Source organism: Rhinatrema bivittatum, chromosome 6, assembly GCF_901001135.1.
Source record: "Rhinatrema bivittatum chromosome 6, aRhiBiv1.1, whole genome shotgun sequence".
NCBI lineage: Eukaryota > Metazoa > Chordata > Amphibia > Gymnophiona > Rhinatrematidae > Rhinatrema > Rhinatrema bivittatum.
This window is the reverse complement of record NC_042620.1, coordinates 215,301,284-215,315,840: the sequence shown is the minus strand read 5'-3', so window position 1 is coordinate 215,315,840 and position 14,557 is coordinate 215,301,284. Positions and strand designations below refer to the sequence as shown.

The 14,557-nt window shown below is 43.9% G+C and overlaps 1 protein-coding gene across 1 annotated transcript in view; it reads left to right on the top strand.

Annotated features, from left to right (window-relative positions):
- The window catches only part of BRWD3 (bromodomain and WD repeat domain containing 3), a 278,367-nt gene that overhangs the window by 150,302 nt on the left and 113,508 nt on the right, over positions 1–14,557 (top strand). The window contains exons 27-28 of the mRNA XM_029607930.1: positions 8,801–8,925; positions 12,260–12,342. Coding sequence (XP_029463790.1) covers positions 8,801–8,925; positions 12,260–12,342 — 208 coding nt within the window. The remainder of the gene's footprint in view (positions 1–8,800; positions 8,926–12,259; positions 12,343–14,557) is intronic.

The window sequence follows — 14,557 nt, the reverse complement described above, 5'->3', positions numbered from 1 at the left end:
AAAAAGTCAGCTTTTCTGGATAAAAGACCCCCTAATACCAGTATCATTGATCAGACTGTGAATATGAAGGAAAGCTGTAAAAATGAAGACCAAACAGCATTCTAAGGAAATTAAAGATAAAGTTATAAACATGCCCAAGATAGGAAAAGGCTACAGAATAATATGCAAGTGCTTGGATATCCCAGTGAGCTCTGTTGGAGCAATTGTGAGGAAATGGAAGCTGTTGCGTTGGAGGTGGATTCTTGGGCTGAGGCGGAGTTGGCGCAACCCATTGGTAAGGGCCCACGGGTCTCCACCGTCAGCAGGTGGAGTAGGCTGAAGCTAGAGGCCACTGGAGCTTCACCTATACCAGCCCACGTTCCCCTCGTGTTGAGCCTTTGGATGCCGGGTCCGGCAGGACTTAGGCGGGCCTCAAGATAGAACAATGCTAGTAGGTAGTTCAGCCCAAAGACAGCAGCCAGCAGATGGCATAGCTCTATCCAGGACGGGTTGCGGAACGGAAATCCAAGCACCGAGGAACTGGAACAGACTGAGAGTACTTGAGCACAGAGGGGCCGAAGCCCTCGGAGTCCACGTCCCAAGAATAGAGTTCAAAGAGTCACTGAAAAACTTGAGCTGAGGCTGGCAAATCAATGGAAGCTGTAGCAGGCAACGTGGAACTCGGAACATATCAGATTCTGTAGCAAGGTCGTACATAGCGTTGGTCTGGGTACGGAGAAGGCAAGCGTGGTCAGGCGTAGCAATGGTTAAGGCATGGAGAAGGCAAGCGTAATCAGGCAGGTGAAGGTCAGGCTTGGAGAGAGGCAACGTGGTCAGGCAGGCAGAGGTCAGGCTTGGAGAGAGGCAATGTGGTCAGGCAGGCAGAGGTCAGGCTTAGAGACAACATGGTCAGGCAGGCAGAGGTCAGGCTTAGAGAGAGGCAACGTGGTCAGGCAGGCGGAGGTCAGGCTTGGAGAGAGGCAACGTGGTCAGGCAGGTGGAGGTCAGGCTTGGAGAAGGCAGCGTAGTCAACGCGAAGCAGAAGTCGGCACCAGAAGTCAGTCAATACGAGGAGACACACGAACATAGGAACTGGGAACAAGAGACACTGGAACAGGAACGAAGACAAGACGAGGTAACGAGCGCTTGGAACCAAGGACCAGTAAACCAAGGAGACCTGTTGCAAAGGCAAACTCTTCAGAGAAAACCAGGGAATTTTATACTGAGCAGGACATGACATCAACATCCGGGGTCCGCGGCCTGGTTCCCGCTGCGGGCCCTTTAAAGGTCTCAGCGATGCGCATGCACGTGCCTAGAGGGAGGCACCATGCTGTTGGCTGGGCTGACGGAGGCGTCCCGGCTGAAGGGCCCGGGACGCAATGCAAGGCCCGAGGTGCTTGTGAGGGCGTCCCAGCTGGAGGGCCCGGGACAAGGTGCAAAGTCAGAGGCACTGACGGAGGTCCACTGTCGGAGCCGGCGGTCTACCACTGCCATGGAATCAGAACTGGGTGCTGCAGGCTGCGTAGCAAGGCATGAGGGCCGCACCGCGGGGTTGCCATGGGCAGTGAGTGTAACAGAAGTTTCATTATAACACCCAGACACTGCCTAGACAAGGCCGCCCCTCAAAATTCAGCATCAGAGCAAGAAGAAAACTTGTGAGGGAAGCCACAGACAGGCCAACAATCACTTTGAAGGTGCTACAGAGTTCAGTGGCTGATAGTCAACCATAGCAAGAGCTCTGCATATAACTTGCCTGCATGGGAGGGTGGCTAGAAAGAAGCCATTACCGAAGAAAAACGATATCAAAGCACTTCTGGAGTTTGCCAGAAGTGATTTCGTCAGAGGAGACGAAAATGGAGCTTTTTGGCCAAAATTCAAAATGCTATTTGTGGCACAAACCTAACACTGCCCCTCAGTAAACACCATCCCAACAGTAAAGTATGGAGATGTCAGCATCATGCTGTAGGGATGCTTTTCTTCAGTGGGAACTTGGCATCTTGTTAAAATTGAAGGACAGATGGATGCTGAAACATACAGGGAGATACTGCAAGACATCATGCGTCAATCTGCTAACAAACTAAAATTTGGGAGAAAGTTCACCTTTCCGCAGGACAATGATCCCAAGCACAAGGACAACACAGGATTGGTTGAACAGCACAAAGGTGAATGTTCTACAATGGCCAAGGCAAAGTCCAGATCTCAATCGATTCGAGAATCTGTGGCACTATTTGAAAATTGCAGTCCATAAGCTTCATCAAACCCATTGAACAACCTGGAGAAAATCTGCCAGGAAGAATGGGCAAAAATCACTCCCAAATAATGTGCAAAGCTGGTAGAAACTTATCCCAACAGACTCAAAACTGTTATTGCAGCAAAAGGTGCTAGTATGAAGGAGCTGAATACTTATGCAGCAGCATTCCCTGTATGTACCCAGATCAGCCCAGACTGCTGGGTTATGCCTCCCTTCCAGCAGATGGAGACAGAGAAAAACTTGAAGGGCACCCCCTGTAAGTACGGTGCACCACCTGCAGCCCCCTTCAGTATTTCTCTATCTCCAGCAGATGAAGGTGGCAGAACCTGCGGTCCTAGCAGCTTGATTCTTTATTAAAAAACAAAACAAAGAGTAAGGAGATATTTCAGGAATCCTGATTTATTATTTCTTGGCTAAATCAATGACACTGTCTCTTTAAAAAAAAAAAAAAAAGAGCAATTAGGCGTTGAGCACAGGAGCACGTCGCCTCCTGAGGAGAAGGCTCATCTACCTTCATACCTCGGTGGTAGGCTTGGCGGGGAGTTGCCTGCCCACCCGCGTTCCCGGAGTGGTAGACGGTGAGTCACTGGGGGGGATTTACTGGTGGGCCGGTCCCTCCACCCCTGGCCCAGAGAAATTCATCGGTTATTCTTTGGTGAGGCCCGCATGGCTCATTTCGCCACGGTAAAGTAAAAAAAAAAAAAAGTTAGGCAGCGCCGTTTCTTGGCCTTCCGTGCTCCGGACGATTCTCAGCCTCCCCGGCTTTGTCCCACGCCAATGCCACACACCGTGGCTTGCAGTGCCTGCGGGGAGCCGGCGACCCGGCTCTCCTGCGAGAACCTCTGCTCCCGGTATCTCCCCGGGGGCAAGGGCCCGTCGGCGACAGTGGTCGGTGGGAGGGGGAGGCAGGCAGCACGGTCCCGTGGAGCGGGTAACCAGTTGCTGCCGCGTGGTACAAGGCCTGGGCCGTTCCCGCGGAGTGTGAGAATGGCGGCCATTTTGGATACTGCTGATGCCAATGCAGATTTCTCGGCAGGGGTAGGGGATCTCCCTTCACAGCTTTTTCCTCACAATCAGAGCCCTGTGTCTCAGGACTGCTGTACAACCCCTCCAGCGCCTTCGGGAACTCCCCTGCGGGGAAATTTAAAGGGCCAGCCATCCTTTTCGGCTGACTTTGCTTTATTAATGCATAAGGCCTAGCTAGCTAGGTTTATGTCTCCAGGGGAGCCCAAGCCCTCTCCTCCCACAAAAGTCCCTAGAGTGGATCCTCCGGAGGTTTCTCAGATTTGGGTGGTCTGAGGAGCATCCGGTACCGGGGACCAAGGGAATTACCACCCAGGCGGATCTACTTCAGACTGACGCGGATGATGATTCCAAGCGAGTGGCGCCTGTGGAAGGGGATGATCCTCGAGTCCTTAGGCTCTTTCGTAGGGATGAGTTAGAGCCGATGATCCTGCGGAGCTGGGAATCCCGGATATACAGGCATTCCAGGATCAGAATACGGTGGACCCTGTGCTTTCTGATCTACGCCCCCTGGCTCGAACTTTCCCATTCCATCCCATGTTACTTCAGCTTATGTTTCGGGAATGGGATTCTCCAGAGGCTAGTCTTTGGGTGGGCCAGGCTATGGACAAGTTGTACCCGCTGCCGGATGACTCTCTGGATCTCCTCAAGGTTCCTAAGGTTGATGCGGCTGTGTCTGCGGTCACGAAGCGTACCAAGGTTCAGGTTGTGGGGGCTGCTGCTTTTAGGGATCCTCAGGATCGTAAGCTTGAGGTTCTTCTCAAAAGAATCTTTGAGGTGTCTGCCCTGGGGGTTAGTGCGGCTGTTTGTAGTAGTTTGCAGCGGGCGAGTCTCCGATGAGTGCAGCAGCTCCTGAGCACCAGGGAACTTTTCCCAGAAGAGGCGGAGTAGGCTGATCGTTTGGAGGCGGTGGTGGTGTATGGAGCTGATGCCTTGTATGATCTCAATCCGTACATCGTCCCGCACTATGGCTTCCGCGGTATCAGCCCACAGACTTTTGTGGTTACGTAATTGGTCGGCAGATGTCTCGTCCAAGTCCCAGTTGGGAGCCTTTCCCTTTAGGGGAAAATTCCTTTTTGGGGATGATTTGGAGCAGCTCATTAAATCCTTGGGGGATAATAAAGTGTACAAGCTCCCCGAGAATAGACCGAAGGTCTCCAGGGGTTTCGGGACCTTCCATTCTCATTTTAGAGGCCATCACCATTTTTGCCAGTCTAAGCCAACCGTTTTTGGCCAGAGGCAGCCATCTGGGAGGTCTTAGTCTTGGTCTCATTCCTTTCGAGGCCATAGGCCTCCTCGAGTCGGCGGCGCTCCAGGGGCAATAGGAATTAAGTCATCCCAATGAAATAGCGCCGACCCTCCCCTCTGTTCCGATGGTCAGGGGACAGCTGTCCCTTTTTTACGAGGAGTGGGTCAAAATCACGTCAGACCACTGGGTTCTAAGCATCATAGAACACAGTTTCGCCTTAGATTTTGTTCGTCCATTGCACAGTCTGTTTCTGGTGTCTCCCTGCGGGTCCTTAGAGAAGTGACATCAGGTAGATCAAACGCTTTTTCTGTTGATAGACCTAGGAGCGGTGATCCCGGTTCCTTCGGGTGAACAAAGAACAGGCAGATATTTGATTTATTTTATGGTTCCCAAGAAGGACAGGTCCTTCTATCCGATTTTGGACTTGAAGAAGGTCAACAGAGATCTTTGAATGCCGTGTTTTTGCATGGAAATTCTAGTCCGTAATCGCCTCCGTAAGAGGAGAAGAGTTTTTAGCTTCCCTCGATCTGACGGAGGCATACCTACACATAGTAATTCGGAAGGACCATCAGCGGTATCTTTGTTTCATGATTCTCGGCAAACATTTCCAGTTTCAGGCCCTTCCCTTCGGGCTGGCTACCGCTACCCGCACCTTTACCAAGGTGATGGAGGTGGTCGCAGCGGCTGTCCGACGGGAGGGGGATACTGGACCATCCTTACTTGGATGATTGGCTCATTCAAGCGAAGTCAGAGGAGCTGTGCAGACCCTTCACTCTCTGGGATGGGTCATCAAGCCGACCAAGAGCTAATTGTGTCCTGCCCAAATCCTGGATTTTTTGGGAGCACGGTTCAATACTCGGATCGGGAAGGTCTTTCTTATGCAGGAACAAGCTGACATCTCAAGTTTATCGTCTCTTGGCTCTGCCACTCCCCAAAGTATGGGACTACTTGCTGGTGCTTGGTTCTATGGCGTCTACACTGGAGTTGGTTCCTTGGGCCTTCGGGCACATGAGACCATTGAAGAGAGCCTTTCTCTCACGTTGGGATCCCAAATTGGATGAGTTCCAGATTCCCTTTCCGCTCCAGGAGTCTGCCAGGTCCAGCCTCGCTTGGTGGTTAATACCCGAACACTTGTCTCAGGGAGTAGAACTAGAAGTTCCTCAGTGGATCATCATTACGACAGACGCCAATCTCTCTGGTTGGGGGGCAGTTTGCCAGTCTCAAGCGGCGCAAGGTCAATGGATGCGGCAGGTAGCGCAATGGTCCATCAATCGTCTGAAAACACGAGAGATACAATTGGCCTTGCAGAAGTTCCTTTCTCTCATCCGTCTTCAGTCGGTGAGGGTCTTATCCGACAACGTGACGACTGTGGCCTACATCAACCGGCAAGGAGGGACGAAGAGCCGTCCTGTGGCATTGGAGGTGGATGAGCTCATGGCCTGGGCAGAGAGGAATCTGTCCAGGATAGCAGCCTTGCCATTGCCGGGGTAGGCAATGTTCAGGCAGATTTTCTGAGCCGTCAGTGACTAGATCCAGGAGAGTAGGAGCTGTCCGATGAGGCGTTCAAGTTGTTAACTCATCAGTGGGGGATTCCCTGCTTGGATTTGATGGCGACTCAGATAAATGCCAAGGTGCCTCGATTCTTCAGTTGCAGAAGAGAGCATGGGGCAGAAGGAGTGAATGCTCTTGTCCTTCCGTGGCCCCATGACATTCTGCTCTACGTTTTTCCTCCTTGGCCCCTAGTGGGCAAGGTTTTAAGAAGAATAGAGCCCATCTGGGAGTGGTGGTTCTGGTGGTTCCGGAATGGCCGCGGAGGCCGTGGTTCACGGATCTCATCAACCTTGTGGTGGATGGCCCGTTCCGTCTGGGTCATCTTTCAAATCTCCTGAGGCAAGGTCCAGTATTTTTCGACCAGGTGGGTCACTTTTGTCTAGCGGCTTGGCTTATGAGAGGCGGCAGCTAAGAAAGAAGGATTATTTGGATACGGTAATCTCCACTCTTTTACGGGTTTGCAAAACATCAACCTCTCTTACGTATGTCCGGGTCTGGAAAGTTTTTGACTCTTGGTACAGTAGATCGAAAGTTTCCCCTAGACATGCCTCGATTGTCCACATTCTAGCCTTCTTACAAGAGGGTTTGGTGAAGGGGTTAGCTTTCAGTTCTCTACGGGTGCAAGTGGCGGCTTTAGGATGTTTACGAGGAAAGGTAAAAGGAGTGTCCATAGCGGCTCATCCTGATGTGGCGCGTTTTCTTAGAGGTGCTAAGCACTTGAATCCTCCCCTCCAGGCTGTTTGTCCATCTTGGAGTTTGAATTTGGTCCTTCAGATGTTGTGTGAACCTCCTTTTGAACCACTTAAACGCGTTACCTTAAAGGACCTTACACTCAAAACAGTGTTTTTGGTAGCTATCTGCTCAGCTCGGAGAGTTTCTGAGATTCAGGTACTATCTTGTCGTAAACCTTTTCTTCGGTTTTCGGATTCTGTTGTTTCTATGCGAACGGTGCCCTCTTTTCTTCCTAAAGTTGTATCAGCATTTCACATGAACCAGTCAGTTGCGTTGCCTGCGTTTCCGGATTTGGATCAAGATTTTCTGCATGCACGTGAATTGAGAAGGTTGGATGTTAGGCAGGTTCTTCTGCGTTACTTGGAGGTCACTAACGAGTTTCGTTTGTCTGATCAACTTTTTGTTTTGTGGAGTGACCCTAAGAAAGGGCATAAGGCTTCCAAGACCTCCATTGCCCTATGGTTGAAGAAGGCTATTGCTTCGGCATACATATGTCACGGGTGAGCGGTTCCTGAGGGTCTTAAGGCTCATTCGCTTCAGCCTCAGGCTGCGTCCTGGGCGGAAATTCAATTGTTTTCCCCCCAGGAGATCTGTAGAGTGGCAACTTGGAAGTCTTTGCATACTTTTGCTCGGCATTACCGTTTGGATGTTCAGGCTCCTGACTCCGAGAGTTTTGGAAGCGGGGTGCTTCGAGCAGGGCTTTCTAGGTCCCACCCCAGGTAAGGCAGCTTGGGTACATCCCAGCAATCTGGGCTGATCCGAGTACGTATAGGGAAAGGAAAATTGGTTCTTACCTGCTAATTTTCATTCCTGTAGTACCACAGATCAGCCCAGATGCCCACCCAGAGTAGATATTATGTGATTTTTGTTTTCAGATCCGCTCGAACTTTTCCATTTTTCTGTCAGACTATATCAGAACGAAGATTTCACAGTTCTCTTAATCTGTACATAGTTGTTGGTCATTGATTTGATTTAGCCACTAAATTTGAATTACGGTTACCTGTTTGAATTTATTTCTGCTTTGATACTGTTTATACTGAAGGGGGCTGCAGGTGGTGCACCATACTTACAGGGGGTGCCCTTCAAGTTTTTCTCTGTCTCCATCTGCTGGAAGGGAGGCATAACCCAGCAGTCTGGGCTGATCCGTGGTACTACAGGAACGAAAATTAGCAGGTAAGAACCAATTTTCCTTTTTTCAACTTTAATTTTATTTTACAAAAAATGCAGAGAATTCATGAATTGTCACTTTGAAAATTTACTTTAAGAGCATACTGGTTTGCAATAAACATACTGTCTGGAACAAACTGTGTGTCATTTGTAATCCACACAAATCTGCTGACTTTTTTAGGTGGTTGAATACTTTTGCAAGCCACTGTATATATTAGTGGCCTGATAATATTCAGTATGGGTTGGCCATTTTTATGGGAATTGGGATGGGGTTGGGTTTTGGATGATGGCGGTGGTGGTGGTGATTTTTGTGTGGTGTTTGGTTTTATTATTTATAGCATTAAATCTTTGGTATCCTCACTTTTGTACATGTTTGAACGCTGCCTTGGGTGTTTTATTAAACCAGGAAGGCGGCCCTATAAGTATTGTAAAATAAATACATAAAATAAAACACACACAGATATTGATTGATCCAAGAGATTTTCATTTTAAATTTGATTTGATTGATTACATTTGCATTGATATCTTAATAACTGAAGTAAATATTTTTTCAAGTTAGTTTTATGTAATAGCCCACAAAAACACAACTTATTTTGATTTAACTACAAGTGATTTCCATGGGTAACTTTGAAACAATTGCAGAAGCACATGGGTTGGTTATGAAGCCGGCAGAAAAGGCAGATAATGTGGGAATGGCAACTAAGCTGGAAATTTATGCAGTAACTTATGAATTTTGGTAAAGCATAGATGTTTATCGTTCGTCTTTGTCATATGACATTTTAAAATGTGCAAAGCCATTGGTGACCTGTTGACTGTACTAAAATATGTGACCTGTATTTGATGACTAGGAACAAGAATTTGTGAAGATTGTAGGAATTAAATATGAAGTTGGGCCACCAACACTTTGTTGCTTGAAGCTTGCATTTCTGGATCCTATCTCAGGAAAAATGACCGGGGAGGCATTTTCTGTCAAGTAAGTAGCTGATTTTGTGCAAATTTAGAGATTTTAGTAAATTGCCATTGTTGCAATGGATTCCTCCAGATGGATTCTTCTACATTCTGCTGAAGTTTAAGAGGATCATCGCGGGCTCGTTTCTGTGGATGAACTCTGTTCAAAATTAACTTTCTGAAACAGCTCTACTGGGGTACATGCACTTGAAACAGGGAGGGTATCTTTCAAATAAATGTGGGTGGTGGAATATATGTGCATAGATCTGCTTGCAGCCATATATGCAAGTATTTTATATATCACACATTTGATATACACATGTTTTATAAAATATGCATATCTCTACCTTGCAACATACGCATGTATGTAGGTTTACACATGAATACATGCAATGCATTGAAAACATATATCAATGCATTGAATGCGCATACTTTTCCTAACTATATTAAAACTATAGATGAAAAGGTAAAGCAGGGCATGCATAAGTCAGCCAATTTTAAAACATGTATGCATAAATTAAATTAACCAGTTCACCAATTAGTTCACCAGTTCATCCAGTCTTTCTTCAGTTCATTCATTTATTTATTTATTTAAAAGTATTTGTATACCGTCTTTACAAACAATGTTTAATCAAAACGGTTTACATAACTAAATAAAATAAGCGTAAACACAAAGAAATTAAAAAACATAGAATTATAAAAAGCATAAAATTACAAAAAATGATCAATAAAAATAAAAAACTATCTAGAAAATAATAATTAGTTAATATAAAAACAAATCAATATATAATAATGTTGCGCCATTTTATTTGCAAGCATGGAAAAAAAGAGATTGTTATTTAGTAAGTGATATATGGAATGCGGATTGAAACAGATGTGTTTTTAAGGATTTTTTGAAATGTTTAGAATTGGATATGGATATTAGGGAGTCCGGTAGTGCGTTCCATAGGATTGGACCAATGACTGAGAATGCTCTTTTTCTGGTGATGTCAAGACGGGCTTGTCGAGGTGATGGGATATCTAGAAGGTTTTTGTCCAGTGATCTTAAGTGCCTAGCAGGTTTGTATTTTCGAAGAATGGAGCATAGAGTAACAGAATTAGGAGTGTGGATGAGAGAGTGTATAATGGACAGAATCTTGAATTGTATTCTATATTTAACTGGTAGCCAGTGTAAGGATTGAAGTATCGGAGTAATATGATTTTTTATTGGAGAGTTTGTTAGAATACGTGCTGCTGCGTTTTGGATCAGTTGGAGTGAGTGAAGTGTATTATCTGGGAGACCTATGTATAGAGAATTACAGTAATCAAGCCAGGAAAAGATAAGTGATTGAAGAATAGTCCGGAAGTCGTGAAAGAAAAGTAAAGGGCAGAGCCGTTTCAGGAGTTGAAGCTTGTAGAATGAGTTCCTGGTAATCGTAGATATGTGCTGCTTTAGTGAGAGGTCTGAATTGATGGTTATACCTAAGTTTTTTGCTGATTTGGAAATAGGGATAGTAGTTCCATTAAATACAAGTTGGGGTGGGGGACCTATGGATGAGTCAGTAATTGATGAGAGATGGACTATTTCTGTTTTTTTAGGATTTAGTTTTAATCGATTGTGGGAAAGCCAGGTGTCTATAGTTGTGAGATATAAAGATACTAAAGATAATGTATGGGTCCAAGAGGTGTTATATGGTACCATAAACTGTATGTCGTCAACGTAAATTTTAAATTGTATGTTTAGTGAGGCTAGGATACGGCAAAGAGGTAACAGATAAATATTGAAAAGAATAGGAGATAGAGAAGAACCCTGTGGAACACCTGATGCAATAGAGTATGGTTCAGAAGAATAATTATTTATATTGACTTGTTGGATACGATCAGATAGGATCAAAATAAACCATTGTAATACAGCACCTGACATACCTATAGATTTAAGAATAGAAATAAGAATTTGATGATCAACAATATCGAAGGCCGCTGAAATATCTAAGAAAACAATAATGTGATCTGTGTAAGAATCGAAAGCCCGAAATATAGTGTCAAATGATGTTAGTAGGAGAGTTTCAGTGGAGTGACCTTTGCGGAATCCATGTTGATTTGTATGTAGTATATAATTTTCTGATAGATAGTTTGATAATTTAGATAACACTACTGATTCGATCAGCTTAGCTAGGGATGTTAATGTAGCAATGGGTCTAAAATTGCAAAGATCGAAATCTTCCTTTGATTTATTCTTTATAATGGGAAGTATGGAGGGTTTTTTGAGGGAAGATGGAAAGAGACCATTTTCTAAAGATTGATTTACTAATAGCGTTAAGAAATTGCTAGCATGAGGACCTAAGGCTTTAAAGAAGGCACCAGAGCAAGGGTTGTCAGGTGAGTTAGAAGGATTTTGTTTTCTAATAATAGTTTGTATAATATTTTCAGAAACCGGTGTAAATTCAGACCATGTATAAGTAGATTCCAGGTTATTATAAGAGGGCAATGGCAGCTTTGAGAGTTGATTTGAGATATCTGTAACTTTTGATTTCACGTAGTTAGCAATTTTATTACATAAGGCAGTATAAAAAATGGTAGAGCATTCTTTTTGGGTGGTCGTTAGGGTTTTTACTATATTGAATAGTATATTAGGGTTTCCATTTGCTTTGGCAATTTGGTTTGCATAGTAAGATTTTTTTGCTAAGTTTATGCTTTTGTTGTACTGACGTAGTAAGGAATAGTAGGCATTTTTTGTTTCAGAGGTTTTATTCTTCCTCCATTTGCGTTCAAGTTTTCTAAGTGAGGTTTTTAATGAGTGTAACGCTTTAGTATACCATGGGGCATTTGTTTTATTTTTATTTGGTTGTGTTTTTATTGTTTTTAATGGAGCAATTGAATCTAATGAGGAGGAAATAGCAGAGTTCCATTTATCAATAGTTTCCTGAATGTTGGGAGCTAATGTTGAGACCTTCCTCGTTCTTCTGCCTGAACTTCTCCCAGTTACCCAGACTCCTTCACCCAGTCACCCAGACTCCTTCACCCAGTCAGTACTACACAATAAACACATTTACTATCATGCCAGATAATTAGCAGATATGAAAATATGCGAGTAAGTGGCAAATGTGTGCATGTAAGTGTCTTTTAAAATAGCAGTTTCCATGTGTGTTAACCCTATCCTGGAATGCCCCAGACCATCCCTTTTTTATATGCGTATATGTACACATAAAAGTGTAAATACGTGCACATTTTCAACTTTTATAAAATATAGAATACATTAGTAGAGACTATTTACATGCATAATTGCATATATGCTCATTTTTAAACACCTAAATGTTTTGAACATTCACCCTTAGTGTTCTCACTTTTGAGATGACATTCTCTTAAATGTTCTTCTGTAGATACCATGATATGCCCGATGTTATTGACTTTCTAGTCCTGCACCAGTTCTACAATGAAGCAAAAGAGAGAAACTGGCAGATTGGTAAGTTGAGTATTGTGGTTCAATATCTGTTTTCCACTTTGTCTTGCCACTGCTCCAAGGTACCCAGCCAAGAGTGCCCTGTATAAATTCAACTGCAATTTAGTATAATTTAGCTGATGGAAGAGCAATACTGTTTTGCCACATGTGTTGTCATACCTTTGTGTGTTATTCAAGCAGGAGTCATCTATTTTCTGTGTATTTGACACCTCAGAAGAATGCTAATTTCATGTTAGAGGGAATGATAGAGGGCAAAAGAGAGGAGAAAGCAAAGAGCAGTCTGAGTACATGATAAAAACATGATCAAAATTTGGAAACCCTGGCAAAACAAAGAGAAAAGCTGAGTACAGAAAGACCTGGTGTGCCACAGTTGCCAGCTTTCAAATCATTGATGGCACTTGATGACCATGATGGTGATGAAGATGAAGAATGAGTCTGCCCTTTCATATTTCAAAGTTTTGTATTCATTGATAATGCCAGCCATGCAAAATATATTGCTTTGCATAATCAAGAATCAGTGGAAATATTTTACCCAATTTAGACCTTATCAAACAAACCAACACTATCTACTATAGTGCACATAATAACATTATACAATGGAAAGCGATATCATAGCTCAAACGTAAGAGAGAGGTTCAGTCCATGAGAGAAGGAAAAGAAAACAAATTATACAAAATATGATGATCATTTCTTTATCATATAGCCATGTGGAATCCGTTTAGAGAGGAATATGTTTAAGACTGAAAGAAAGCAAAATAAATCAATGTCCTGACGCAGCAACTGCAAAACGTTGGCAACGTTAGCGTTTTTCAGACTCCATTAAAATCAGAGGAAAAGTGACTGCGAGACAGATTGAGATAAGTTAATCAGTAGATAAACTTGCTTTATTTCGTTTACACTTTCATTATTGGGCATACTTCTGCATTTTAAAAAAAGAAATACTTTGGGATTTGAATGAAAATATGAAAAGAAAAAAGAAACTTTTTTTTTTTAAAGAATAAGGTTTAAATAAGGTTTCTAATATTTCCTGCCAGTACTGAGTTTTTTTCCTCTCACATAAAAAATGCTAGTTTATTAAAAAGTTGTTTTTTAAGAGCAGAAGTATTCAAATAATTATTAACACTAGCCATTTTTTTTAATTGATCATTTCTTTATCACCTGGCGCAAATCTTCTGGGAGGCTTGCTGTATAAGGATTCCAACTTTGATAAAATAATATGTAAGAAGATTTTGAGAAAGCAGAATGATATTCCATGAACATCAAATCAGCCATTCATGTAGACCACTCCAGATCAGTAGGTGCTGAAGCTTAAAGCCAATTAAACTATATTTCTTCGCCACTAAAAAGGATTTAAGTAGTAATTGTGGTATTTCCCAACACTAGGAGCTAAACAGTTCAAAAAACCCTGGAGAATGAATAATTGCTTTTTTTCATGATCACTCATTGAAAAATAGCAATCCATAACAGTGAAACAAGTGCCTTGTGCCCCAGCTTTCGGACAAGCATGAGTCAGAAAATCCCATCTGCTTGGCTTGCAAAGGAGTTATTAATATCCTGTGAAGCACATGAAATTGCAGTTCTTGAAGACCCACATTTATGAACATTTTAGACCCTGAGAGACCACAAACTGACATTGTCCTTTGGTTGAACGAAAAATTGACATTCCTTCTCCATACTTCTCCACACTTCTGCTAACACTAAAAACATTAAATGATTTCACTCCTAACAGTAATTTATGTAAGCTTGAAACTGAATGTTTGCCTGTTTCAAAGAGCTCCACAAAAGAACCAAACTGAGCCAAAGAAAGCAGAAGAGTTGCTGTGGCCCACGTAGGTGCCCGAAATCTGTGCGCATAAAATTTTAAGTGCGAGCCATCTGAACATGCAGTTCCTGTTGCCAATGGCTCCAGCAGCAAAGAAACATAAGTGCTTTTCTCTCTGCGCTGCTTGTCATGTTAAGGCTGCACAGACTGGCTTGGATTCTTGCTTATGTCAGCACTGTGAGGAAGCCCAGGGAGAATTGGCCTCCCCAGACTTTGCGAAGCCCAACTCCTCCCATTCAGAGGATGGGTCAGCCACAGCCTTAACCAGAAGTACCCTGAATCTGAGTAACTCTGGGACTGAGTCACCCATGGGAGAGGGAAATTTATTGGCACCTACCCCAAAACCTCCTGGCTAGGCATGGACCCGGCCGCCTTCTCTTGGGTGGAAATCTTTCA